The sequence below is a fragment of the Amblyraja radiata genome, chromosome 27 (assembly GCF_010909765.2).
Source record: "Amblyraja radiata isolate CabotCenter1 chromosome 27, sAmbRad1.1.pri, whole genome shotgun sequence".
Taxonomy (NCBI): domain Eukaryota; kingdom Metazoa; phylum Chordata; class Chondrichthyes; order Rajiformes; family Rajidae; genus Amblyraja; species Amblyraja radiata.
In genome coordinates this window covers 2,045,004-2,072,291 of record NC_045982.1, presented here as the reverse complement: position 1 = coordinate 2,072,291, position 27,288 = coordinate 2,045,004, and the positions used below count along the sequence as shown (strand labels likewise).

General features: G+C 49.0%; 2 protein-coding genes across 3 annotated transcripts in view; one reads left to right on the top strand and one right to left on the bottom strand.

Moving 5' to 3' along the window:
- Positions 1–21,413, top strand: part of ctps1 (CTP synthase 1) — a 35,654-nt gene extending 14,241 nt beyond the window's left edge. For both annotated transcript variants that reach the window (XM_033044873.1, XM_033044874.1), the window contains 14 exons: positions 1,197–1,280; positions 2,422–2,502; positions 3,513–3,664; positions 5,201–5,333; positions 5,748–5,836; positions 7,167–7,261; positions 8,957–9,019; positions 10,311–10,354; positions 11,572–11,668; positions 12,562–12,617; positions 13,973–14,069; positions 16,044–16,188; positions 19,072–19,165; positions 20,637–21,413. In XM_033044873.1, coding sequence (XP_032900764.1) covers positions 1,197–1,280; positions 2,422–2,502; positions 3,513–3,664; positions 5,201–5,333; positions 5,748–5,836; positions 7,167–7,261; positions 8,957–9,019; positions 10,311–10,354; positions 11,572–11,668; positions 12,562–12,617; positions 13,973–14,069; positions 16,044–16,188; positions 19,072–19,159 — 1,224 coding nt within the window. In that variant the 3' untranslated portion in view covers positions 19,160–19,165; positions 20,637–21,413. The remainder of the gene's footprint in view (positions 1–1,196; positions 1,281–2,421; positions 2,503–3,512; positions 3,665–5,200; positions 5,334–5,747; positions 5,837–7,166; positions 7,262–8,956; positions 9,020–10,310; positions 10,355–11,571; positions 11,669–12,561; positions 12,618–13,972; positions 14,070–16,043; positions 16,189–19,071; positions 19,166–20,636) is intronic.
- Positions 21,414–22,237: 824 nt separating this feature from the next.
- On the bottom strand, positions 22,238–26,957 carry slfnl1 (schlafen like 1). The gene is given in 4 exon segments (XM_033044759.1): positions 22,238–22,792; positions 23,659–23,793; positions 23,795–24,337; positions 26,622–26,957. Coding segments are annotated over 4 exon segments (1,200 nt in total). The 3' UTR covers positions 22,238–22,606.
- Between the last annotated feature and the right edge of the window lie 331 nt (positions 26,958–27,288).

Here is a 27,288-nt window from a genome sequence, read left to right as displayed (position 1 = left end):
TGCAGGAATAGGCCATTCGGCCCTTCGAGCCAGCGCCGCCATTCAATATGATCATGGCTGATCGTCCACAATCAGTACCCTGTTCACCACCCTCTGACGAAAGAAATTCCTCCTCATCACCTTTGTTAAGGTACGTCCTTTAATCTGAGACTGTGACCTCTGGTCTTGTGGAAACATTCTCTCCACATCCACTCTATCCAGGCCCTCTGTCCATGGCTAGTGTGCCCGGCATGTGGGACCTACCCTCCTGCTCCTTGCCCTTTTAAATAGCCGCCTCCTCAATCTGAACTACGAAGCCCGTCTAGCTTGGTCATGCTACCTATTGGTGGGAAAGCTGGTGACAAGTTGGGGCAGTCTGCCGCCTTGAAAGAAACGGAAATGTTATTTGGGGGGGGGGGGGGGTTGATGGGAACAGGAGCGGAACTATTTGCAGTTTTACCCCTCCTCTCAAGGTGACCAAGGCCTCACGATTAACTCGCCCAATGAAACACAAGTGACTCAAAACGGGGTTGCTTCTAATGTTCTCTGGAATGTGACCTCTGAATCTTGTGGATGCACCAGGGCCTTGCTGGAGGGGATGTAAAACTCGTTACGCTCCTGTGATGTTTCAGTACTAACCGTCCAAGTAATCGTTGCCCCTGTTATACCACCCAGCCCCACCGGCTGGTCTGTGAATCTTTCTAAAGGGCCTGTCCCATTTGCATGCGATTGTGTGCGTTTGGCGCGACCAAACGGAAGCGCAGTTCGCGCGTGACGTCATTTGCGTTAAGCTTACCAATCAGCTGGGCAGGAGGCGGGCCGACTGAATTTGGGCGTCGGGCGGTGATGTCATCACGCAACGCCATGCCAGGCGGTGACATCATCGCACAACGCCACGCGCTAGGCGTACGCCGTCAAGACGCTGCGTACGACCGCAATGCGCCTGCGTGCTGACAGGCCGTTGGCGCACGAAGATTTCGGCCACTGTCAGAATTTCGGAGCCCCGCGCGATGTCGGGACCAGCCCCCGCACAACTCCATACCCCTCTGCGCTTCTAAGTGGGACCGGCCCCGCGCGGCCATAAGGTGCCCGTACGCCTCAAGCGACCACGAGGTCGCGTAATTTGCGAGCCAAGGACGTGTAAGTGGGACAGGCCCTTAAGTTGCTCTTGTGTAGAAGATCCAAATCCCGATCCTCGTCTCTCCTTTATATTTCAGCCAAGTACCACCGGAGAGCAGAAGACCAAACCAACGCAGAATAGCGTTCGAGAACTTCGTGGCCTCGGCTTGTCGCCAGACTTGGTAAGCGTGGAGTGATCCCAAAGCCCGAGCGATAGAACGTTGGAGTCAAACACAGCGTGGAAACGGGACCTCCAGCCTAACTTGCCCAGGCCGACCAACATGTCCCATCTACGCCACTCCCACCTGCCCGCGTTTGTTCATCAATTCATAAGTGATAGGAGCAGAATTGGGCCATTAGAGTCATACAGCGTGGAAACAGGCCCCTCGGCCCAACTTGCCCACACCAACCAACATGCCCCATCTACACTAGTCCTACCTGCCTGCGTTTGGCCCATATCCCTCCATACCTGTCTAATTGCTTCTTAAATGTTGCAATAGTCCCAGCCTCAACTACCTCCTCCGGCAGCTCGTTCCATACACCCACCACCCTTTGCATGATCAAGTTACCCCTCAGATTCCTATAAAATCTTTCCCCCTTCACCTTAAATCTAAGCCCTCTGGTTCTCTGATTCCCCCACTTTGGGCAAGAGACACTGTGCATCCACCCAATCTATTCCTCTCATGACTTTATACACCTCAATAAGTTTGTCCCTAGTCTGGATCGAACCCGGATCTCTGGCGCTGTAAGGCAGCAGCTGTGGCATGGCAATAGACAATAGGTGCAGGAGTAGGCCATTCGGCCCTTCGAGCCAGCACCGCCACTAAATGTGATCATGGCTGATCATCCCCAATCAGTACCCCGTTCCTGCCATCTCCCCATATCCCCTGACTCCGCTATTTTTAAGAGCCCTATCTAGCTCTCACTTGAAAGTATCCAGAGAACCGGCCTCCACCGCCCTCCGAGGCAGAGAATTCCACAGACTCACCACTCTGTGAGAAAAAGTGTTTCCTCGTCTCCGTTCTAAATGGCTTACCCCTTATTCTTAAACTGTGTGTGGCCCCTGGTTCTGGACTCCCCCAACATCGGGAACATGTTTCCTGCCTCTAGCGTGTCCAAGCCCTTACAATCTTATATGTTTCAATGAGATCCCCCTCATCCTTCTAAACTCCAGAATGTACAAGCCCAGCTGCTCCATTCTCTCAGCATATGACAGTCCCACCATCCCGGGAATTAACCTTGTAAACCTACGCTGCACTCCCTCAATAGCAAGAATGTCCTTCCTCAAATTATGTTGAGTGATGTTTCGAACTGTCTGTGCAGATTGTGTGCCGGTGTACCACCCCCATGGAGAAGGCCGTCAAGGAGAAGATCTCAATGTTCTGCCACGTGGAACCGGAGCAGGTAAGCGAGCATCTTACCCTGGGTTTAACGGCTGGGGTTGTGCCGCGCTTTGGTTGGCGTGCGGTGACCAGTGCCTCCGTGCCGGGCGACGCGGTGCGGACGGAGTTCGTCGGTGATCGGAGCAGAATTGCTGACTAGAAGAACCATTGGACTGAAGTCTGGCACTTTGTTATGCAGCCCCTTGGTTTTATCGACATCAAATGTTTTAGGAGCAGCGTTTAGGCCATTTGGCCCATCAAGTCTACTCTGCCATCCAATCATGGCTGATCTATCGAAGGTGGACAAAAATGCTGGAGAAACTCAGCGGGACAGGCAGCATTTCTGGAGAGAAGGAATGGGTGACGTTTCGGGTCGAGACCCTTCTTCAGACCCGACTCAAAACGTCGCCCATTCGTTCTCTCCATAGATGCTGCCCGACCCGCTGATTTACTCCAGCATTTTGTGTCTATCTTCGGTTTAAACCAGAATCTGCAGTTCCATCCTCCACATTATTATTTCTGGAATGGCTTATAGACAATAGATGCAGGAGTAGGCCATGCGGCCCTTCGAGCCAGCACCGCCATTCAATGTGATCATGGCTGATCATCCCCAATCAGTACCCCGTTCCTGCCTTCTCCCCATATCCCCTGACTCCGCTGTCTTTAAGAGCTATATCTAGCTTTCTCTTGAACGCATCCAGAGAACCGGCCCCCACCGCCCTCTGAGGCAGAGAATTCCACAGACTCACAACTCTCTGTGAGAAAAAGTGTTTCCTCATCTCCGTTCTAAATGGCTTACCCCTTATTCTTAAACTGTGGCCCCTGTTTCTGGACTCCCCCAACATCGGGAACATGTTTCCTGCCTCTAGCGTGTCCAAACCCTTAATAATCTTATATGTTTCAATAAGATTCCCTCTCATCCTTCTAAACTCCAGAGCATACAAGCCCAGCCGTTCCATTCTCTCAGCATATGACAGTGCCGCCATCCCGGGAACTAACCTGGTAAACCTACGCATTTGTGTTTGACTGCAGGTTATCTGTGTGTACGACGTTTGTTCCCTTTACCGAGTTCCCCTGTTGCTGGAAGCGGAAGGCGTTGTCGGCTATTTTAAGGGAAGACTCAATCTCAATTATGAAGCTAAACCAAGAAAGCTTCTCAGCAAGTGGAGGGAAATGGCAGACAGGTATGTAGTCACTCTGACTGGCTCTTGTGTGGGCATCAGACATCCTGGGTCATTGGTCCTTTGCGGAGACCCGGGTTCGATCCTGACCGCGGGTGCTGTCAGCACGGAGTTTGTACCTTCTCCCCGTGGGTTTTCTCCGAGCGCTCAGGTTTCCTCCCACATTCCAACGACGTGCAGGTTTGTAGGTTAACTGGCTTGGTATAATTGTAAATTGATCCTAGTGTGTGTAGAATAGTGTTAGTGTGCGGGGATCGCTGGTCAGTACAGACTCGGTGGGCCGAAGGGCCAGTTCCGAGCTGTATCTCTAAACTAAACTCTCACGCTGCCTCGAGTGAACAAAGTTGAGTATTTTCCATAAAAAAATAATTTCAGGGTTATTGATTGAATGTTTCCCATTGATTGGAAATGGTTATTTGATTAGTCAGGCTGTGTGCTGCGCTCGGAAGCTCGGTAATTTGAGTTGTGTGAACTTTCCACCATTTGATGATAGACACAAAAAGCTGGAGTAACTCAGCAGGTCAGTCAGCATCTCTGAAGAAAGAGAATAGGTGATGTTTCGGGTCCAGACCCTTCTTTAGACCAAAGATCTCCAGAGATGCTGCCTGACCCGCTGAGTTACTCCAGCTTTTTGTGTCTATCTTCAGTTTAGTTTAGAGATACAGCACGAAAACAGGCCCTTCGGCCCACTGGGTCCGTGCCGACCAGCGATCCCCACACATTAACACTATCCTACACCCACTAGGGACAATTTTTACATCTACGAAGCCAATTAACCTACAAACCTGTACGTCTTTGGAGTGGGAGGAAACCGATGATTTCTGGAGAAAACCCACTCGGGTCACGGGGAGAACGTGCAAACTCCGCACAGACAGCACTTGTAGCGGGGTCGAATCCGGGTCTCTGGCGCTGAATTCGCTGTAAGGCAGCAACTCTACCGCTGCACCACCGACATTTGTAGTTCCTTCCTACACATTCCACCATTTGAAGATAGGTTTACAATCCCTCTGTTAAGGTGATAAATTTGTCATTTAATTGCAAGTGGTTGTATGGCAGGAACTCTACTGCATTTCAATTCTGCCTTGTGTTCTCAGAGTGATACAGTGTGGAAACAGGCCCTTCGGCCCAACTTGCCCATGCCCACCAACATATCCCAGCTACCCTCGCCCCACCTGCCTGCGTTTGGTCCATATGCCTACAAACCTGTCCTATCCATGTACCTGTCTAACTGATTCATAAATGTTGGGATAGTCCCTGCCTCAACCACCTCCTCAGGCAGCTCGTTCCATACACCTATGGCAAATCTTTTCCCCTTCACCTTAAACCTCTGTCCTCTGGTCTGCGATTCACCTCCTCTGGGCAAGAGATCTGGGCGTCTACCCGATCTATTCCTCTCATGATTTTATACATCTCTGTGAGAAGCCCCCTCATCCTCCTGCCTTCTCCTTGTGTCAGCGATTGATCAGTTCACACAGCTTTGCCTGAGAATAATTACTGTTCTGCTCTCTCCTTCTCCCTTGTCGAAACAACCAACTCCAGGTATGATCGCACGTTGGAGATTTGTTCCATTGCATTGGTGGGGAAGTACACCAAGCTGTCCGACTCCTACGCCTCTGTGATCAAGGCTTTGGAACACTCCGCACTAGCCATTCATCAGAAGCTGGAGGTGAAGGTAAGCCTGAGACTTACACTTGGACACTACATCTCTAAACCAGGGGCCACAGTTTCAGAATAAGGGGTAAGCCATTTACAACGGAGATGAGGAAACACTTTTACACACAGAGAGTTGTGAATTCTCTGCCTCAGAGGGCGGTGGAGGCAGGTTCTCTGGATGCTTTCAAGAGAGAGATAGATAGGGCTCTTGAAGATAGCGGAGTCAGGGGATATGGGGAGAAGGCAGCAACGGGGTACTGATTGGGGATGATCATCCATGATCACATTGAATGGCGGTGCTGGCTCGAAGGGCCGAATGGCCTACTCCTGCATCTATTGTCTATAAACTGAACTAATCTAAAACTATTGGACTTTTGCCATCTCGTGCGTGTGTGCAGAGCCGGTGAAATGTTTTTGGTGTTTTTCTCGGCAGTATATCGACTCAGCGGACCTGGAGCTGGCTAGACAGGAGGAAGATCCGGTGAAATACCACGAGGCGTGGCAGAACCTGTGCAGTGCCAAGTAAGTCCCCAACCATCCCTCCGCGCCAAAATCCCTGGTCACGGCATAAATACGGCACAGAAGTGTGTATTAAATCCTTAAATCCTTACATTGGCTCCCTGTATGTCAGAGAATTGATTTTAAAATCCTGCTGCTCACCTATAAATCACTACATGGTTTAGCGCCAAAGTATATCACTGACATGCTTCCACTATATAAGCCTTCTAGACCGCTAAGATCTTCTGAAACCAATCTGCTAGTGATTCCCAGAGTAAATACAAAACATGGGAAAGCAGGATTTAGTTACTATGCAACAAATAGCTGGAATAAACTTCCTGAAGATTTAAGACTTGCCTCAACTTTGACCACTTTTAAAACAAGACTGAAAACTTTTATGTTTACTTTAGCTTTCAGCTAAATCTTAACTACAGTGCACTTTTAACTTTTGCACTTTTTATAATGCATTTTTAATTTTGCTTTTCTTTTCTTTTAGTTCTTCTATTTTATTTCATTTTATTATTTCACTTATTGTATGACATGTTTTTATGTGAAGCACTTTGAGTCTGCCTCGTGTATGAAATGTGCTATATAAATAAAGTTGCCTTGCCTTGCCTATTAATATTAATGTTTTATGTGTCATTCTTATGCAGTGTTGTTACTTGCGAGTGGAGCACCAAGGCAAATTCCTTGTATGTCAATATACTTGGCCAATAAACTTATTCATTCATTCATTCAAGTGTGAAAACACACACCTCCAGATTCAGGGACAGTTTCTTCCCAGCTGTTATCAGGCAACTGAACCATCCTACCACAACCAGAGAGCGGTCCTGAACTACCATCTACCTCATTGGTGACCCTCGGAGTCCAGAACCAGGGGCCACAGTTTAAGAATAAGGATAAAACCATTTAGAACGGAGACGAGGAAACACTTTTTCTCACAGAGAGTTGTGAGTCTGTGGAAGTTCTCTGGATGCTTTCAAGAGAGAGCTAGATAGGACTCTTAAAAATAGTGGAGTCAGGGGATATGGGGTGAAGGCAGGAACGAGGTACTGATTGTGGATGATCAGCCATGATCACATTGAATGGTGGTGCTGGCTCGAAGGGCCGAATGGCCTACTCCTGCACCTATTGTCTATTGTCCTAGTTTGGGCTTTGCTGGTTTTACCTTGCCATAAACGTTATTCCCTTATCATGTATCTGTACACTTTGACTGGCTTGGTTGTAATCATGTGTTGTCTTTCCGCTGACTGGTTAGCACGCAACAAAAGCTTTTCACTGTACCTCGGTACACATGACAGTAAACACGACGTGTACTGCCAGATGCACTCAGTGTCTGCGGTTTCTCTTGCAGTGGAGTTCTGGTGCCTGGAGGTTTCGGTGTTCGTGGGACAGAGGGAAAGATTCTCGCCATTGCCTGGGCAAGAAAACAGAAGAAGCCATTTCTGGGTGAGTGCGTTCATCTCCAGCGCTGTGTTCCCTGCCTTAATCATGAACGGCAACTAGTGGGTGTGCAGAACTGCTCGATGACTTAAACAAAACACAGAGGCTAGAGATTAGTAGGGGTGTCAGGGGTTATGGGGAGAAGGCTGGAGAATGGGGGGTAGGAGGGAGAGATAGATCAGCCATGATTGAATGGCGGAGTGGACTTGATGGGCCGAATGGCTTAATTCCACTGCTATTTCTCATGACCTTATAAGACAAAGTGCTGAAGTAACTTGGATAGGGTGGATGTGGAGAGGATGTTTCCACTAGTGGGAGAGTCTAGGACCAGAGGGCACAGCCTCAGAATTAAAGGACGGACCTTTAGGAAGGAGATGAGGAGGAATTTCTTTACTCAGAGGGTGGTGAATCTGTGGGATTCTTTGTCGCTGAAGGCTGCAGAGACCAAGTCAGTGGATATAGTTGAGGCAGAGATAGATAGATTGCGGGTGTCAGCGGTTATGGGGAGAAGGCAGGAGAATGGGGTTAGGAGGGAGAGATAGATCAGCCATGATTGAATGGCAGAGTAGACTTGATGGGCCGATTGGCCTAATTTTGCTCCGATCACTTATGATCTTATGAACTCAGCGGGTCAGGCAGCATCTCTGGAGAACATGCATAGAATCATATAGCGTGGAAACAGGCCCTTCGGCCCAACTTGCGCGCACTAACCAATGGGTCCCATAGGTGGCGTTTTGGGTTGGGGCCCTTCAGACTGGACCCGAGTCTGAGGAAAGGTCCCTACCCGAAACGTCACTCTGTCCTTTTTCTCCAGAGATGCTGCCTGACCTGCTGAGTTACTCCAGCTCTGTGAGTCTATCTCTTGTCATCTATTCTTGAGCAGTGTGTCTTGTAGACACAAAGGTGCCAGTGAGCATCTTTAATAAATGTGTCTCATGGCCGGTAACTGAACCAATAGTATTTTAGAGGTGAGAGTATGGTGCGTTGTTGCAAGTAAAGTCTTTAGTGGCTTTGTGTCCGATTTTGTTCAATAGGTGCAGGAATAGGCCATTCGAGCCAGCACCGCCATTCAATGTCATCACGGCTGATCATCCCCAATCAGTACCCCGTTCTAGCCCTATCTAGCTCTTTCTTGAAAGCATCCAGAGAACCTGCCTCCACCGCCCTCTGAGGCAGAGAATTCCACAGATTCACAACTCTCTGTGAGAAAAAGTGACTTAGTCCGGCATGGTGGCGCAGCGGTAGAGTTGCTGCCTCACAGCGCCAGAGACCCGGGTTCGATCCTGACTACGGGCGCTGTCTGTACGGAGTTTGTACGTTCTCCCCGTGACCTGAGTGGGTTTTCACCGGGTGCTCCGGTTTCCTCCCACACTTCAAAGACGTACAGGTTTGTCGGTTAATTGGCTTCGGTGAAAGTTGTAAATTGTCCCGAGTGTGTGTAGGATAGTGGTAGCATGCGGGGTGATCGGCGTGGACTAGATGGGCCGAAGGGCCTGTCTCCGTGCTGTATCTCTAAAGTCTGCTGAAAGGTCTCGACCCGAAACGTCGCCCATTCCTTCTCTCCATAGATGCTGCCTGTCCCGCTGAGTTACTCCAACATTTTGTGTCTACCTTCTAAAGTCTAAAGACTTGCGTGCGAGATATTCGGTGATGTTTTCCTGTGTTGAAGGGTCCTTGAACCTCATCGTTCTGTTCCTGCAGGTGTGTGTCTCGGCATGCAGCTGGCTGTCGTGGAGTTCGCACGGAATGAGCTGAACTGGTCAGGTACGGGCAACATATTTCCATTGTGCCTTGCCAATCATAGGATATGATTTACACAATCAGTTCCTTCAAAGACACGTGCGCATGCAGAGTCCTTGGCCAAAATATTCAATAGGCAATAGGTGCAGGAGTAGGCCATTCGGCCCTTCGAGCCAGCACCCCCATTCAATGTGATCATGGCTGATCATCCACAATCAGTACCCCGCTCCTGCCTTCTCCCCGTATCCCCTGACTCCACTATCTTTAAGAGCCCTATCTAGCTCTCTCTTGAAAGTATCCAGAGAACCTGCCTCCACCGCCCTCTGAGGCAGAGAATTCCACAAACTCACAACTCTCTGTGAGAAAAAGTGTTTCCTCAGTGTAAGACTTTATTTAGCACCTGTTCCGAGGTCCAGTGACTACGGGCGCTGTCTGTACGGAGTTTGCACGTTCTCCCCATGACCTGCGTGGGTTTTCTCCGGGTGCTCCGGTTTCCTCCCACACTCCCAAGACTTACAGGTGTGTAGGTTAATAGGCTTGGTGTAATTGAAAAGTTGTCCCTAGCGGGTAGGATAGTGCGAGTGTGATCGCTGGTCGGCGCGGACTCGACGGGTCGAAGGGCCTGTTCCAGCGCTGTATCTCTTAAGGTCAAACATTCCCCATGCTCATTGTTGCGAACACAGATTTTTCTCGACTATATCATCATTTTAATTCATTTCTGGCAAAGAATTTTCAAAATTACCATTTGAATTATTTACCTTCCCCATTTTCTAATGCGTCAGAATTTAACACGTGGAATGTGTTGTAAACCAGATATTCGCTTTCACCTTTAATATAACCATAAGTAAGTAAGTAAGTTTATTGGCCAAGTATTCACATACAAGGAATTTGCCTTGGTGCTCCGCCCACAAGTAACAACATGACATACAGTGACAGTTACAAATGACTCAGAAAACACTAAACATTAATAATAATAAAACATTAATGATGAAACACCATTGATCAAGCATGTGAACCAACAGATCAAAGGGAGGCTACAGATTTTTGGATGTTGGGTAGAGCAACTACTCGTGGATAAAAGCTGTTTTTATGTCTGGCTGTGGCAGCTTTGACAATCCGGAGTCGCCTTCCAGAGGGAAGTGATTAAAAGAGTTTGTGGCCAGGGTGAGAGGGGTCAGAGATGATCTTGCCCGATCGCTTCCTGGTCCCAATAAGCATTGTGTCTTAAGTTTGTTTTACCCCGGTTAGAAAAATATAACAGTTCCGTTTTATATTTGCTGTGTTTCACAACACATTTTTTTGTTTGCTATTACAGATGCCAATTCTACCGAGTTTGATGCCAACACAAGCTATCCTGTGGTATGTATGTAGCATGTGTAGGAAGGAACTGCAGATGCTGGGTTAAACCAACGATAGACACAAAAAGCTGGAGTAACTCAGCGGGACCGGCAGCATCTCCGGAGAGAAGGAATGGGTGACGTTTCAGGTCGAGACCCTTCTTCAGACTGAGAGTCAGGGGAGAGGGAAACGAGAGATATAGACGGTGATGTAGAGAGATAAAGAACAACGAATGAAAGATATGCAAAAAAGTAACTGTGATAAATGAAACAGGCCATTGTTAGCTGATTGCTGGGTGAGAACGAGAAGCTGGTGCGACTTGGGTGAGGGAGGGATGGAGAGAGAGGGAATGCCGGGGTTACTTGAAGTTCGAGAAATCAACATTCATACCACTGGGCTGTAAGCTGCCCAAGCGAAATATGAGATGCTGTTCCTCCAATTCGCGACTAGCCTCACTGACAATGGAGGAGGTGTTGGACAGAAAGGTCAGTGTGGGAATGGGAAGGAGAATCACTTGGACACTAGTATACACCTAATGAATATTCCTTTATTTTTAATCTGTACTTCAGGGTGATCTGGTTAGATGGTTCCCCTCCTTTTAACTACGACCCGTGAATTCACTGTTGTCGTCTGTCTTGAGACCACGCCTGGAGTATTGTGTGCAGTTTTGGTCCCCTAATTTGAGGAAGGACATTCTTGCTATTGAGAGAGTGCAGCGTAGGTTTACAAGGTTAATTCCCGGGATGGAGGGACTGTCATATGCTGAGAGAATGGAGCAGCTGGGCTTGTACACTCTGGAGTTTAGAAGGATGAGAGGGATTCTCATTGAAACATATAAGATTGTTAAGGGCTTGGACACGCTAGAGGCTGGAAACATGTTCCCGATGTTGGGGGAGTCCAGAACCAGGGGCCACAGTTTATGAATAAGGAGTAAGCCATTTAGAACGGAGACGAGGAAACACTTTCTCTCACAGAGAATGGTGAGTCTGTGGAATTCTCTGCCTCAGAGGGTGGTGGAGGCCGGTTCTCTGGATGCTTTCAAGAGAGAGCTAGATAGGACTCTTAAAAATAGCAGAGTCAGGGGATATGGGGAGAAGGCAGGAACGGGGTACTGATTGGGGATGGTCAGCCATGATCACATTGAATGGCGGTGCTGGCTCGAAGGGCCGAATGGCCTACTCCTGCACCTATTGTCTATTGATGTGTGGATTTTAACATGCGTGTTGTTACTCGTGCAGGTGATCGACATGCCTGAACACAATCCCGGTGACATGGGTGGAACCATGAGGCTTGGCAAACGGACCACCATACTCAAGGACAAGAACTCCGTCCTCTGTAAGTTGCCGGTCGGCTCTCTGCTTTAAGACTGCTTGTCCCTTTCTTTTTCTCCCCCTTGCTTTTCCTCTCCCTCCGTCTCCAAAGCTTTGGCTCTCAGCGAAACAAACGCTTGCGTTAAAGGACTGAGTGTCCATGTCCGAAGACAGACACAAAAAGCTGGAGTAACTCAGCGGGACAGGCAGCATCCCTGGAGAGAAGGAATGGGTGACGTTTCCCTTCTTCAGCCTGAGAGTCGGCAGAGGGAAACGAGGGATGTAGACGCTGAGTTGCCCTTGCATTTTGCGTCTATCTTCAGTTTAAACCAGCAGTTCCTTCCTACAAGTATCCGTGCCCCACAGACAAAGATGGGCCGAAGGGCCTGTTTCCTCGCTCTATGACTAATCCGATTCCCCATTCATTTTCCCTGCAATCTGTTATCCCGAGGCTTTATTCCCCCCCCCCGCCCACACACACATACTCGGGTTGCTTTACATTTGCAAGTTTAGTTTAGAGATACAGCGCGGAAACAGGCCCTTCGGCCCACCGAGTCCACGGCAACCAGCGATCCCCGCACACTAACACTACCCTACACACACACACTGGGGACAATTTACAATTATACCAACCCAATTAACCTGCACGTCTTTGGAGTGTGGGAGGAAACCGGAGCACCCGGAGAAAACCCACGCAGGTCACGGTGAAAACGTGCAAACTCCGTACAGACAGCACCCGTAGTCAGGATGGAACCCGGGTCTCTGGCGCTGTGAGGCAGCAACTCTACCGCTGCGCCACCACTTTAATCACGGGTCTGCTCAATTAACAGAAACCATCACCCTGTGGAGAGTTTGTTTGTCTGTCATCAATGTTGTCGTCTTTCAAAAAAATAGCTCTTTGTTTTCTTTGACTTGTAGGGAAGTTGTACAAGGAATCTGACTCGATAGAGGAAAGACACAGACACCGATACGAGGTACAAACAACTTTAGCTTTCCTTATCACTTATTTGCAATAAAAAGGCACACGACTGCTTTCATGAAAACATACTGCATTTTATTGCACAAATGCAACCTTCAACACAGGAACACTACAGGCCGTTCGGCCCACTGTGTCTGAAGTTGAACATGATGCCAAGTTAAACTAATATCCAAGTTTGGTTTAGAGATGCGGCAGAGAGACAGGCCCTTCGGCCCATCGTGTCCACGCCGACCATCGATCACCCCGTACACTAACACTATCCTACACACACACACACAGTTTTACCGAAGCCAATTAACCTACAAACTTGTACATCTTCGGAGTGTGGGAGGAAACTGGATCACCTGGAGAACGTACAGACTCCGTACAGACAGCACCCGTAGTCAGGATGGAACCCGGGTCCCTGGCGCTGTGAGGCAGCAACTCTACCGCTGTGCCACCGTGCCGGCCTGTTTGTTTGGGTCATATCTACCTCTCAGTTTTCAGAGTTTCAAGCGTGTGTTTTTTAAACTTGCGTGTTCTAATCTCTTCCACTTTATTTTTTCTTACCTTTCATTGAGTGTAAACACTTTTAACATCAGATGTTCCTGATCTAAAAAAACAATAAAACTTAACCATATTAAAGTGATAAAAATTAAAATTAAAAAAAGACACAGAGTGCTGGAGTAACTCAGCGGGTCAGGCAGCATCTGTGGAGAACATGGATAGGTGACGTTTCACAGAGTGCTGGAGTAACTCAGTGGGTGCAGCAGCATCTATGGCGCTAAGGAAATAGGCAACGTTTTGGGTCGAAACCCGTAAGGGTTTCGGCCCAAAACGTTGCCTATTTCCAGAAGGATTTCGGCCCGAAACGTTGCCTATTTCCTTTGCTCCATAGATGCTGCTGCACCATAACTCAGTGGGTCAGGCAGCATCTGTGGAGAACATGGATAGGTGACGTTTCACAGAGTGCTGGAGTAACTCAGCGGGTCAGGCAGCATCTGTGGAGAACATGGATAGGTGACGTTTCACAGAGTGCTGGAGTAACTCAGCGGGTCAGGCAGCATCTGTGGAGAACATGGATAGGTGACGTTTCACAGAGTGCTGGAGTAACTCAGCGGGTCAGGCAGCATCTGTGGAGAACATGGATAGGTGACGTTTCGGGTCGGGGCTCTTTTAGCTCGGTTTAGATTAGAGATACAGCATGGAAACAGGCCCTTCGACCCACCGGATCTGCCCGGACCAGTGGTCCCCGCACATTAACCCTAGCCTACATACACCAGGGACCATTTTTACATTTACCAAGCCCATTAACCTACAAACTTGTACATTGTTCACACAACACTAATCAACAAGGTGCTTGCGTTTCAGGTAAATCCAGAAATGAAGAAAAGTTTTGAAGAGAGGGGATTGCGGTTTGTTGGTCAGGACGTGGAAGGAGAACGTATGGAGATTGTCGAGCTGGATGGTAGGTGAAGAGAGACCGAGCTGTGAGCTGCCCGCGGACCCTCCCCCCTCCCCTCATGTCTTCAACATTAGTGTTAGTTTAGATTATTTTTGTCACCTGTATCGAGGTACAGTGAAAAGCGTTTTGTTTCGTGCTAACCAGTCAGTGAAAAGACTACACAAGATCATAGTTTAAGGATAAGAGGGAAGTCTTTTAGGACGGAGATGAGAAAATCATTTTTTACACAGAGAGTGGTGAATCTGTGGAATTCTCTGCTACAGAAGGTAGTTGAGGCCACAGTTCATTGGCTATATTTAAGAGGGAGTTAGATGTGGCCCTTGTGGCTAAAGGGATCAGGGGGTATGGAGAGAAGGCAGGTACAGGATACTGAGTTGGATGATCAGCTATGATCATATTGAATGGCGGTGCAGGCTCGAAGGGCCGAATGGCCTCTACTCCTGCACCTATTTTCTATGTTTCTATAATAATAATACTTTATTAGCCAACGGTGTTTTGCAACATGCGAGGAATTTCATTTGCCAAGTCAGCCATACCAATAAAAGCAACAGAACACACAAAACACATTTTAACATGAACATCCACCACCGTGACTCTCCACATTCCCCACTGTGATGGAAGGCGAAAAAACAAGTTCCATCTCTTCCCGTCTTTGTTCTCCCGTGGTCGGGGTCCTCGAGCCTCCCGTTGACGAGACGATCTTGGCTCCCGTAGCCGGCGGTCGAACCCTCCTCGTTGGGGCGATCAAACTCCTGCATCAGGGGGGGGGGGAATCTGAGCTCCCCGCGCCGGGCGATCGGACCCCAGGTCGGGGCTCGACCAAGTGGTGTTGATTTAATCCTTTAAATTTCCACCACTTTAATCTTCACTCCTCTCACCTTAAAGCTACGCCTTCTAGTCTCTGGCATTTCCACTCTGCGCGAAAAGGTTCTGACCATCGGTCTAAACCTCGTGGTTTTATAAACTTCCATTTGGACCCCCCCCCCCCCCCCCCCTCAACCTCCAATGTTGCAGAGGAAACAATCTGGTTGGTTGGAGAATAACTGAGATGAGATGAAGCTAGCCTTTGCTGACTTTGACTGGGGTGGAGGTGAATCGGAAACTACCCGAGCTTACGGAAGGACCCTCCAGAAGCCCGATGACAGAACTTAACAAATCATGAGAGGAATAGATCGGGTAGATGCACCGTCTTGCCCACAGTATGTGAATCGAGGACATAGAGGTGAAGGGGAAATTATTTAATAAGAACCTGAGGGGTAACTTTTTCACACAGAGGGTAGTGGATATATGGAACGAGCTGCCAGAGGAGGTAGTTGAGGCCGGGACTATCCTAACGTTTAAGAAACAGTTAGACAGGTACATGGATAGGACAGGTTTGGAGGGATATGGACCAAACGCCAGCAGGTGGGACTGATGTAGATGGGACATGTTGGCCGGTGTGGGCAAGTTGGGCCAAACGCAGGCAGGTGGGACTAGTATAGCCAGGACGAGTTCTTGGTTTCTTGGTCCTCCAAAATATTCCAAATGGAATTTAAACTGGAGGTGGTGAAGGGAGGGCTTAAGCCAGAAAGGGTTATTGGGAAGAAAGAGCTACTTTAAATGTAGTTGCATCTGGTTGGGTAACTATAGTTGGGTGGAGATTATTCCGTGCTTTAATTGTGCGGGGGAAGAACGAATTGTTGTACACATCTGTCTTTGTAGCTGGGATCACATATTGGATCGAATGCCCTCGTCTGCTCCTAATTGGTTTGGGTTTGGTGTAGGTCTTGTAATCTATGTTGAGCTGACCATTTAACATTTTGTAAAAACAGGTCAAACGGTGAGCTTCACGTCTGTCTTGGAGAGGGTTGGGCCGAAGGGCCTGTTTCCACGCTGTATGACTTTGACTGAATTGTTTTTAACAAGGCACAGACTGATCGCATGGACTAGTCCGTGTCTGTTCAAGAGTATAATTTAGTCTGCTTTTCTCCCTTGCAGATCACCCCTACTTTGTGGGGGTCCAGTACCACCCTGAGTTCACCTCCAGACCCATGAAGCCATCGCCACCATACTTTGGTCTCGCCCTAGCGGCTGCAGGAAGGTTGCAGTGTTACCTGGAGAAGGGCTGCAGGTTGTCCCCCAGGTACCCTGATGCATTTGTCTGTCTCACCCTCCTGTTGTTGTGTGCGAGAGGACCCACTCTGAACCCCGAGAAGGCAGGAGAATGGGGTTAGGAGGCAGAGATATATCAGCCACAATTGAGTAACAGCGGGGCAGGCAGCATATCTGGAGACCATTCTTCAGGCTGCCTGTCCCGTTGAGTTGCTCCAGCATTTTGTGTCTATCTTTGATTTAAACCAGCATCTGCAGTTCTTTGTGTTTAAGAAGGAACTGCAGATGCTGGAAAATCGAAGGTTCACAAAAATGCTGGAGAAACTCAGCGGGTGCAGCAGCATCTATGGAGCGAAGGAAATAGGCAACGTTTCGGGGTCACAGTTTAAGGATAAGGGGGAAATCGTTTAGGACCGAGATGAGGAAAACATTTTTCACACACAGAGTGGTGAATCTCTGGAATTCTCTGCCACAGAGGGTAATTTAGGCCAATTCATTGGCTATATTTAAGAGGGAGTTAGATGTGGCCCTTGTGGCTAAAGGGATCAGGGGGTATGGAGAGAAGGCAGGTACAGGATACTGAGTTGGATGATCAGCCATGATCATATTGAATGGCGGTGCTGGCTCGAAGGGCTGAATGGCCTACTCCTGCACCTATTTTCTATGTTCTATGAAACGTTGCCTATTTCCTTCGCTCCATAGATGCTGCTGCACCCGCTGAGTTTCTCCAGCATTTTTGTGTACCTTCTGCAGTTCGTTCCTAGCCATGATTGAACGGCAGAGTAGACTCGAAGGGCCGAATGGCCCGATTCTATTCCTATCAATTATCACCACATCAGTTTGTCCATATTTCAATCAGTTCTTCTGCTGTTCCCTGATAGCCAGCTGCTGAGATTGTTCCTCAGTTTGTAGTTTCCATAAGACATAGCAGAATTTGGCCATTCGGCCCATCGGGTGTACACTGCCAAAAAGAAGGGACTTTAAACTCCCCAAGAGTTTTGCACAGATATGTTTCAAAAAAATCCTGAAGTCAATGAAGTACATTTGAAATGTTGGCACTAATGTTCCACAAACTCCTATTCATAAGTTAATCATATTGTATAGGTACATGATAAAGGGAATAACGTTTAGTGCAAGGTTCATAAGTGATAGGAGCAAAATTAGGTCATTCAGCCCATCAAGTCTATCATGGCTGATCTATCTTTCCCTCTCAACCCCTGACACCCATACTAATCAAGAACCTGTCGACCCCGCTTTGAAATAACCCAATGACTTGGCCTTGACAGCCAATTAATTCAGATAATATTACGTCAATAATACCATATCTATATTAATTCAGATAATACTGTACATAAATGCAATCAAGACAAACTCCAGTACAACAGGTGGAGCAGAGGGGAAGATACAGAGTGCAGTTCTCAGCATTGTAGCATCAGTTCCACAGACAAAGTCCAATGTCTGCAATGGGGTAGAGGTGAATCGGACAGTGCCCTAGCTTATGGAAGGACCGTTCAGAAGCCTGATTACAGAATATGACAAAATGTTTACTTCATTGCTTTTTAAAAGGTAAAAACTGAACAAATATCCAGCCCATTGTGGGGGGAAAGACTTAATGGGAACCTGAGGGGTAACCTTTTTACACAAAGGGTGGATGGAACGAGCTGCCGCAGGAACTATCGCAACGTCTAAAGGGCCGGTCCCACATGGTGATTTTTTCGGCGACTGTCGGCATCATTGACTGACGTATCAGGTCACCGAAAAATTTGCGGAGTGACGACGTATGGACGCGCGGTGTTTTTTCAAGTGTCGCAACATTTTTTTTTAGCCGCTGGATTTTGAAATGTTCAAAATCTTTCGGCAACACTGATCTGACGCCGGCAGTTGCAACGTTTAATAAACATTTGGACAGGTACATGGATAGGACAGGTTTAGAGGTGAGTGATGTGTGTGAGTGATTGGTGGTGGTCGGAGGGGCCGTAGGCGCAGATTGGCAGCCACGCTTCCGTCAGTCTGCCCCAGGGCAGCTGTGGCTACAGAAGTAGCTTACCACCACCGAGTGTGACTGAGGAGTGAATGAATAATGCGATGTAAAGCGCCTTGAGTATTAGAAAGGCGCTATATAAATCCCATCCATTATTATTATTATTATTATATGGGCCAAATGCAGGCAGGTGGGATTAGTGTAGCTGGGACATTGTTGGTCGGTGTGGGCAAGTTGGGCCGAAGGGCCTGTTTCTACACTGTGACTCGTGTAGGATCGGGGCATTCACATGGGTGTTTCCCTAATCATTTGTCTGCCTTCTGCTGTGCAGTTTCTCTCCCCCCCCCCCCCAGACAGTCGGGGTTTGGGGGTGGCTCTGCAGAACTGCCCTGGAAAAAAATCTCGCAGGGTCCTAATCTTTGACGCCACTGGGCCTGTACTCGCTGGAGTTTAGAAGGATGAGGGGGCACCCTCATTGAAACGTACAGAATAGTGAAAGGCCTGGATAGAGTGGATGTGGAGAGGATGTTTCCACTAGTGGGAGAGTCTAGGACCAGAGGGCACAGCCTCAGAATTAAAGGACGTTCCTTTAGGAAGGAGATGAGGAGGAATTCCTTTAGTCAGAGGGTGATGAATCTGTGGAATTCATTGCCACAGACGGCTGTGGAGGCCAAATTAGTGGATATTTTTAAGGTAGAGATTGATAGATTCTTGATTAGTGCGGGTGTCGGGTTATGGGGAGAAGGCAGGAGAATGGGGTTAGGGGGGAGAGATAGATCAGCCGTGATGGAGTAGACTTGATGGGCCGAAAGGCCTAATTCTGCTCCTAGAACTTCTGATCATTTGCTGTCGGGATAAAGCTTTGTGTGCATGAACTGGCGAGAGTTTCTCCAAATGCCAGCATGTTAACACTTGTGCTTCTCTTTCCCCCAGGGACACCTACAGTGACCACAGTGGCAGCAGCTCCCCAGATTCTGAGATTGTTGACATGAAGCTGCCGACTAACCTAACACACGTGTAATAAGCGGTAAGTTATGTAACTTGGTGCGGCGCGGTGGGTAGAGTTACTGCCTTGCGGCGTCGGAGTCCCGGGTCCGATCCCGACTACGGGTGCTGTCTGTACGGAGTTTGCACGTTCTCCCCGTGACCTGCGTGGGTTTTCTCCCGAGATCTTCGTTTTCCTCCCACACTCCAAAGACGTACGGGTTTGTGGGTTAATTGGCTTGGTGTAAATGTGTAAATTGGCCCTAGTCTGTGTAGGATAGTGTTAATGTGCGGGGATCGCTGGTCGGCACGGACTCGGTGGGCCGAAGGGCCTGTTTCCACGCTGTATCTCCTAACTAAGCTCAACTAAACTTCCCTGCAGCCTTTTACATTGTGTGATTCAGTGGGACGTGTTGGTCGGTATGGGCAAGTTGGGCCGAAGGGCCTGTTTCCACGCTCTATGGGTCCATCATTTTAGGACTAGCCCCTTATTTAAAGAAGGTTGCATCTTCACAGTGTGCATGGATTGACGAGAATTAACATGGTGCAGAATACAGCTCTCAGCATTGTAGCGCTTCAGCTCCAGAGACAAAATCCAATGTCCGCAACGGGGGCGAGGTGAATCGGACAGTACCCTAGCTTATGGAAGGACCGTTCAGAAGCCTGATAACAGAGGGGAAGAAGCTGTGAGGGCAGACACAAAATGCTGGAGTAACTCTTCGAGTCAGGCAGCATCTCTGGAGAGAAGGAATGGGTGACGTTTCGGGTCGTGACCCTGCTTCAGAGGGGAAGAGGCTGTCCCTAACAGAGTGAATGGCAGGGTAGGGGAACCGAATGCTAGAGTTTAGGGTGAGAGGGGAAAGGTTTCATCGATTTCACTCGGGGTGGTGGGAATATGGAATCTGCTTCCAGAGGAGGTTGTTGAGGGGGGCCCCAGTCACAACATGTACTAGACATTTGGACGGGTATTTGGATAGGAAAGATTTAGAGAGATATGGGCCAAACTCGGGCAAATAGGACTAGCTTAGATGGGCCAATAGACAATAGGTGCAGGAGTAGGCCATTCGGCCCTTCGAGCCAGCACTGCCATTCAATGTGATCGTGGCTGATCATCCCCAATCAGTACCCCGTTCCTGCCTTCTCCCCATATCCACTGACTCCGCTATCTTTAAGAGCCCTATCTAGCTCTCTCTTGAAAGTATCCAGAGAACTGGCCTCCACCGCCCTCTGAGGCAGAGAATTCCACAGACTCACAACTCTCTGAAGGCCATGATAGCATAGATGAGTTGGGCCGAAGGGCTTGTTTCCGTGCTCTGAGACCTAATGACTATTCCAGAGACACTCAAATTCTGTCATTCGTAAAAAAAAGGTCATGTTCTTACTTGCGGGCGGAGCAGCAAGGCAAATTCCTTGTATGTGAATACTTGGCCAATAAACGTACTTATTCCTGATGCCTAAACTAGCGACTGCCTCCTAATCCTAGCGTTAAATATCTATATTTGTTTCCCACGCAGGTATCGATTATTTGATCAGAACTCGGACACCTGATGCCTCGCCTGCAACATCTTTTTATTTTTGCAGTATTAACATGATGGTCTATTGGCTTCATATTGTTGGGGGGAGGGGGTGGGGGGGGTCATTTGTTTATCTGTGCGCATATATATATATGTGTGTGTGTGTTTTCCTTTTGCTCATTGTAGAGGTTGAATCTTTTTTAACGAATGGGTCTGTAGGCTGCGTCTATTATTAATCCGTCATTTTCTACTGCTGTGTGGCGTTAGAAACATGGAACGAGGACTGGAGTTGGAAGAGACCGCTGACTAAAATACTCCAGTTTAAGAAGGAACTGCGGATGCTGGAAAAATCGGAGGTAGACAAAAATGCTGGAGAAACTCAGCATCTATGGAGCGAAGGAAATAGGTCTCGGGACGAGACTTCTTCTTCAAAATATTCCAGTTCCTGGTTAAATTGTTCAAACTCGTCAGTTTTACTCAGCACTACCTCGGAGGGGATACGAGCATCTATGTAACGCAACGCTCTGTTTTACTTCAGCTGCTTGACCTGTCTCAGGCCATCTCTCTCGTCTCTCACCCGCGTGACTGGGGTGGAAGCGGGGAAGCCATGCGATTGTCCTGTTCGACTCGTGCCAAAAACACTTGGTGTAAACCTACGGGTCAGCCGATGAAAAGCTAATTTATATTTTACATACTGGGGTGAAAATATTTGATTTTTGTCTACAAAACGCAAGTAAAGGCCGATTGCTCAAAGGAGACTTTGGTGCACTTCCAGAGCTAGTGGTGTGTTTTATTTCTTCCTGTGTTTCTATTCCATGGAAGAGCCATGGAATGTTGAACAAGATTAATGACGGGAAGGATGTGTAGGAAGGAACTGCAGGTGCTGGGTTGAAACCGCAGATGGACACAAAGTGCTGGAGTAACTCAGCAGGTCAGGCAGCATCTGTGGAGAACATGGATAGACGACGTTTCACAAAATGCTGGAGTAACTCAGCGGGTCAGGCAGCATCTGTGGAGAACATGGATAGGTGACGTTTCACAGAGTGCTGGAGTAACTCAGCGGGTCAGGCAGCATCTGTGGAGAACATGGATAGGTGACGTTTCACAGAGTGCTGGAGTAACTCAGCGGGTGCAGCAGCATCTATGGAGCTAAGGAAATAGGCAACGTTTCGGGCCGAAACCCTTCCGGGTTTCGTCCCGAAACGTTGCCTATTTCCAGAAGGGTTTCGGCCCGAAACATTGCCTATTTCCTTAGCTCCATAGATGCTGCTGCACCATAACTTAGTGGGTCAGGCAGCATGTGTGGAGAACATGGATAGGTGACGTTTCACAGAGTGCTGGAGTAACTCAGCGGGTCAGGCAGCATCTGTGGAGAACATGGATAGGTGACGTTTCACAGAGTGCTGGAGTAACTCAGCGGGTCAGGCAGCATCTGTGGAGAACATGGATAGGTGACGTTTCACAGAGTGCTGGAGTAACTCAGCGGGTCAGGCAGCATCTGTGGGGAACATGGATGGGTGACGTTTCACAGAGTGCTGGAGTAACTCTGGGACAGGCAGCATCTGGAGAGAAGGAATGGGTGATGTTTCAAATCGAGACCCTTCAGACAGAGTCAGGGGAGAGGGAAACGAGAGATATCGACGGTCTTGTAGAGAGAGATCTCCGACCTACGATCTATGTATCTCGTTTCCCTCCGTGTTTGTGTTGCGGGGATCGCTGGTCGGAGCGGACCCACTGGGCCTGTTTCCCCGCTGTAATCTCTAAACTAAAAACTATCGTGAACAGGAGATAGATAGTGAGCATGGATTGGGTGGGCCGAATGGCCACATCTGTCAATGTATGGATTGTCCGAGCCCGATTGAGAATTTCAGGACTGCGTGAGAGCGTTTATTAATGCACTGTTGTCGAGCTGCTAAGATGTTTTCCCAGCCGGGACCCCCATAGTCAGCCTCCCGTGGGCCGGCCTGGGGTCAGATGACGCAGCAGAGGTTGGACATGGCTGCACGCTCGGAGTGCACTGACTGCAGCTCGTGTTGCAGATGCTGCAGTTCCTGGATGGACTGTTGTTGCTGCCGCAGCTCCTGTTGCAGATGATGCTCCTCCTTAACCAAGGTGTCGATCGTATCCTGGAGCTTCTTGATCTCTGCTGTCCATTTCTGAGGAGAGAGAGCGTGCAGTGAGTATGTGATGGGGGGGGGGACACAACGAGGCCTGACATCTAGGACGGGGGGCCGGCAACCTACGGCCCAGGGGCCGGATCAGGCTCGCAACCCACGGCCCAGGGGCCGGATCAGGCCCGCAACCCAAAATCATCCGGCCCGCAGGCAGTTTTTTCCCCCCAATTAGTTTTCGAGACCTGGGAACTGCAGCCAGTCCCGGGGCACACAGGCGACATGGGACTGGCTGTAACGCCCGGGTCACCAAACATGGGTGGGATTGTCCCCGTCTCTCAGAACATTGGGGGGGGGGGGGGGGGGGGAGGAACAGACCCCCCCAGGTTAATGTCTAGTCTCATGTAGTTTAGTCTTGTGTTATAGTTTAGTGTAGCGTAACTTAATGTCGTTTAGTCTAGTTTAATGTAGCATAGCTTAGACAATAGGTGCAGGAGTAGGCCATTCAGCCCTTCGAGCCAGCACCGCCATTCAATGTGATCATCCGATCATCCCCAATCAGTACCCCGTTCCTGCCTTCTCCCCATATCCCCTGACTCCGCTATCTTTAAGCGCCATATCTATCTCTCTCTTGAAAGCATCCAGAGAACCTGCCTCCACTGAGGCAGAGAATTCCACAGACTCACAACTCTCTGGGTGAAAATGTGTTTCCTCGTCTGTTCTAAATGGCCGACCCCTTATTCTTAAACTGTGTGTGGCCCCTGGTTCTGGACTCCCCCAACACCGGGAACATGTTTCCTGCCTCTAGCGTGTCCAAGCCCTTAATAATCTTGTATGTTTCAATGAGATGCCCTCTCATCCTTCTAAACTCCAGAGTGTACAAGCCCAGCCGCTCCATTCTATCAACATACCTGCCTACACCACTCCTGGATGGAACTTCCGGATAGTGGGCCCTGGACGCTGCCGTCCCTGCGTATGTACACTTCGCCCTGGTCAGTCTCGTAGAGTAGTATCTCGCCGTCCTTGCCGGGAGTGCGGACGGTCAGGCCGAACCACCTTGAGGAACAAGCCCGTGTCGCCGTCCTTGATGACGGGAAGGAAGGAGATGGAGTAGGAGTTGGGGAAGAGAGGCGGTTTGAACCCTTTGAGGATGGAGTCGATGAGGAGTCTAACGCGGTCCTCGTCCTTGTGGTTGCACTCCACCCCGCACACCGTTCCGTCGTCGTTCACCCCCACAAACAGGCTGCCGCCCTCGCTGTTCAGGAAGGCGCACACGTACTTACGGACGTGGCCCTTCAGGGTCATGTTGAGGTACTCGCCGCCCCCTCGCTTGAACTCCACGTTCCTCGTCTCGCTGCCCATCAGAGCCCCGTAGAAGAGCCGGTGCTGTCCAACGATCTCGCCGCCGATGATAGCGCTGTCCGACTTGGTCCCGCTCAGAGGGGTGGTCAGGTACTCCACCACCGTCAGGCCCTTCTGGCCACATTTCCCACCGGACCATCCCGATGTTTCCTGGATTGGATCCAGTCTCCTCTTCTCCTTGTGTGGCTGGCCCTGGGATTCCTCCTTCAATGGATCTGAAGAACTACTCTGGGGAAATTCAAAATGCACAGGTAAGTTCTTGCCCCTCGTCTGCCTGACCTGAAGTAGACACAGAGTGCTGGAGTAACTCAGCGGGTCAGGCAGCATCTGTGGAGAACATGGATAGGTGACGTTTCACAGAGTGCTGGAGTAACTCAGCGGGTCAGGCAGCATCTGTGGAGAACATGGATAGGTGACGTTTCACAGAGTGCTGGAGTAACTCAGCGGGTCAGGCAGCATCTGTGGAGAACATGGATAGGTGACGTTTCACAGAGTGCTGGAGTAACTCAGCGGGTCAGGCAGCATCTGTGGAGAACATGGATAGGTGACGCTTCACAGAGTGCTGGAGTAACCCAGTGGGTCAGGCAGCATCTGTGGAGAACATTGATAGGTGACATTTCACAGAGTGCTGGAGTAACTCGGCGAGCCTGACCCACTAAGTTACCCCAGCACTTTTCCTCTGTCTTTCGTATAAATCAGCATCTGCAGTTCATCTTTATTATATTTAGTTGTTGTTTAGTTTGGAGATACAGCACGGAAACAGGCCCTTCGGCCCACTGAGACCGCGTCGACCAGCGATCACCCCGTACACTCGTTCTATCCCACACACTAGGGGCAATTTGCAGAAGCCAATTAACCTACAAACCTGTATGCCTTTGTTATGTGTGGGAGGAAACCGGAGCACCCGGAGATAACCCACGTGGTCACCGGGAGAACGTACAAACTCCACACAGACAGGATCGAACCTTAAATCTGTTGCATACGCTTCTATCAGGCCTGCCCTCAACCCCCGACACTGCAGAGAAAACAACGCCCGTTTGTCCAACCTCCTTGGAGGTAAAACCCTGTAATCCGGGCAGTCAATAGACAATAGGTGCAGGAGTAGGCCATTCGGCCCTTCGAGCCAGCACCGCCATTCAATGTGATCATGGCTGATCATCCCCAATCAGTACCACATTCCTGCCTTCTCCCCACATCCCCTGACTCAGCTATTTTTAAGAGCCATATCTAGCTCTCTCTTGAAAGCATCCAGAGAACCTGCCTCCACCACCCTCTGAGGCAGAGAATTCCACAGACTCACCACTCTCTGTGAGAAAAAGTGTTTCCTTGTCTACGTTCTAAATGGCCTACTCCTTATTCTTGAACTGTGGCCCCTGGTTCTGGACTCCCCCAACACTGGGAACATGTTTCCTGCCTCTAGCGTGTCCAAGCCCTGAACAATCTTATATGTTTCAATGAGACATCCTCTCATCCTTCTAAACTCCAGAGTGTACAAGCCCAGCTGCTCCATTCTCTCAGCATATGACAGTCCCGCCATCCCGGGAATTAACCTTGTAAACCTACGCTAACACTCGTGTTAGTGTGCGGGGATCGCTGGGCGGTGGGGGCCGAAGGGCCTGTTTCCGTGCTGTATCTCTAAACTAAACTAAACTAAACTAAACTATACCCTCTAGCCTCAAGAAGCTGTCGGTCTCCGCTTTCAAGTTCAAGTGAGTTTATTGTTGTGTGCAGTTGTACAGGGTCTTGGTGAGACCACACCTGGAGTATTGCGTACAGTTTTGGTCTCCTACTCTGAGGAAAAACATTCTTGCCATAGAGGGAGTACAGAGAAGGTTCACCAGACTGATTCCTGGGATGTCAGGGCTTTCATATGAAGAAAGACTGGATAGACTCGGCTTGTACTCGCTAGAATTTAGAAGATTGAGGGGGGATCTTATAGAAACTTACAAAATTCTTAAGGGGTTGGACAGGCTAGATGCAGGAAGATTATTCCCGATGTTGGGGGAAGTCAAGAACTAGGGGTCACAGTTTAAGGATAAGGGGGAAGTCTTTTAGGACCGAGGTGAGAAGATCATTTTTTACACAGAGAGTGGTGAATCTGTGGAATTCTCTGCCACAGAAGTTAGTTGAGGCCAGTTCTTTGGCTATATTTAAGAGGGAGTTAGATGTGGCCCTTGTGGCTAAAGGGATCAGAGGGTATGGAGAGAAGGCAGGGATGGGATACTGAGTTGGATGATCAGCCATGATCATATTGAATGGCGAATGGTGCAGGCTCGAAGGGCCGAATGGCCTACTCCTGCACCTATTTTCTATGTTTCTATGTGTCCCTGTATAGGACAATGAAATTCTTGCTTTGCTTCAGCACACAGGACATAGTAGGCATTTACTACAAATGCCCCAATGACTTGTCCTCCACAGCCGTGTGTGTGTACTCCACACTCCACGACTCCCGATGTCCCAAACAGAATGTAACAAATGCAAAGGGAAAAGAAGAGCGCGATATTTTCTTTACCTTTTCGGGGCTGGTTTCTGCAAAGTCCCGAATATCCTTGGCGACTTTCAATGTTTTCCCTTTGATCACTAACGCCTTCATATCGCTCTGCTCCAAAATGCCAGGGTCTAGCAACTGCTCGAGGACGTTAAGAACCTCGCTGTCAGTTTTCAACCGGATAAACGCGTGCGCTCGCTTGTGTTTCTTGAAGACCTCGATGTCGTGCCGTTGCAGAGTAACGTCAATGGTGGCGAGTAAATCCTTCAGCTTGTAGCTCAGCAGCTCCTTGGAGTAATCTGGGTTTAAGTTACCCACAAACAGCGACAAGCAAGGAACCTTAACAGCCTCATCTTCCATCGCCTCACCAAAAAAGCATCTTCTGGACTTGGTGGAGGTTGGAACAAACCTTCACATCTTCGGTGTCGTGTGCGATGCCTCCATTGTCCCACAAGATATGACGGTTGATTTACCTTGTTGAGACTTATCCCCCAGTTAAGGGCAGAAATCCTCTTTCTGCAAGAGAAGAGGCAGAATTCACACTCCAAATACGTACAGGTTTGTAGGTTAATTGGCTTGGTAAAATTGTAAATTGTCCCCAGCTCATGAATAGTAGTAGAATTAAGCCATTCGGCCCATCAAGTCTACTACAACATTCAACCATGGCTGATCTATCTCTCCCTCCTAACCC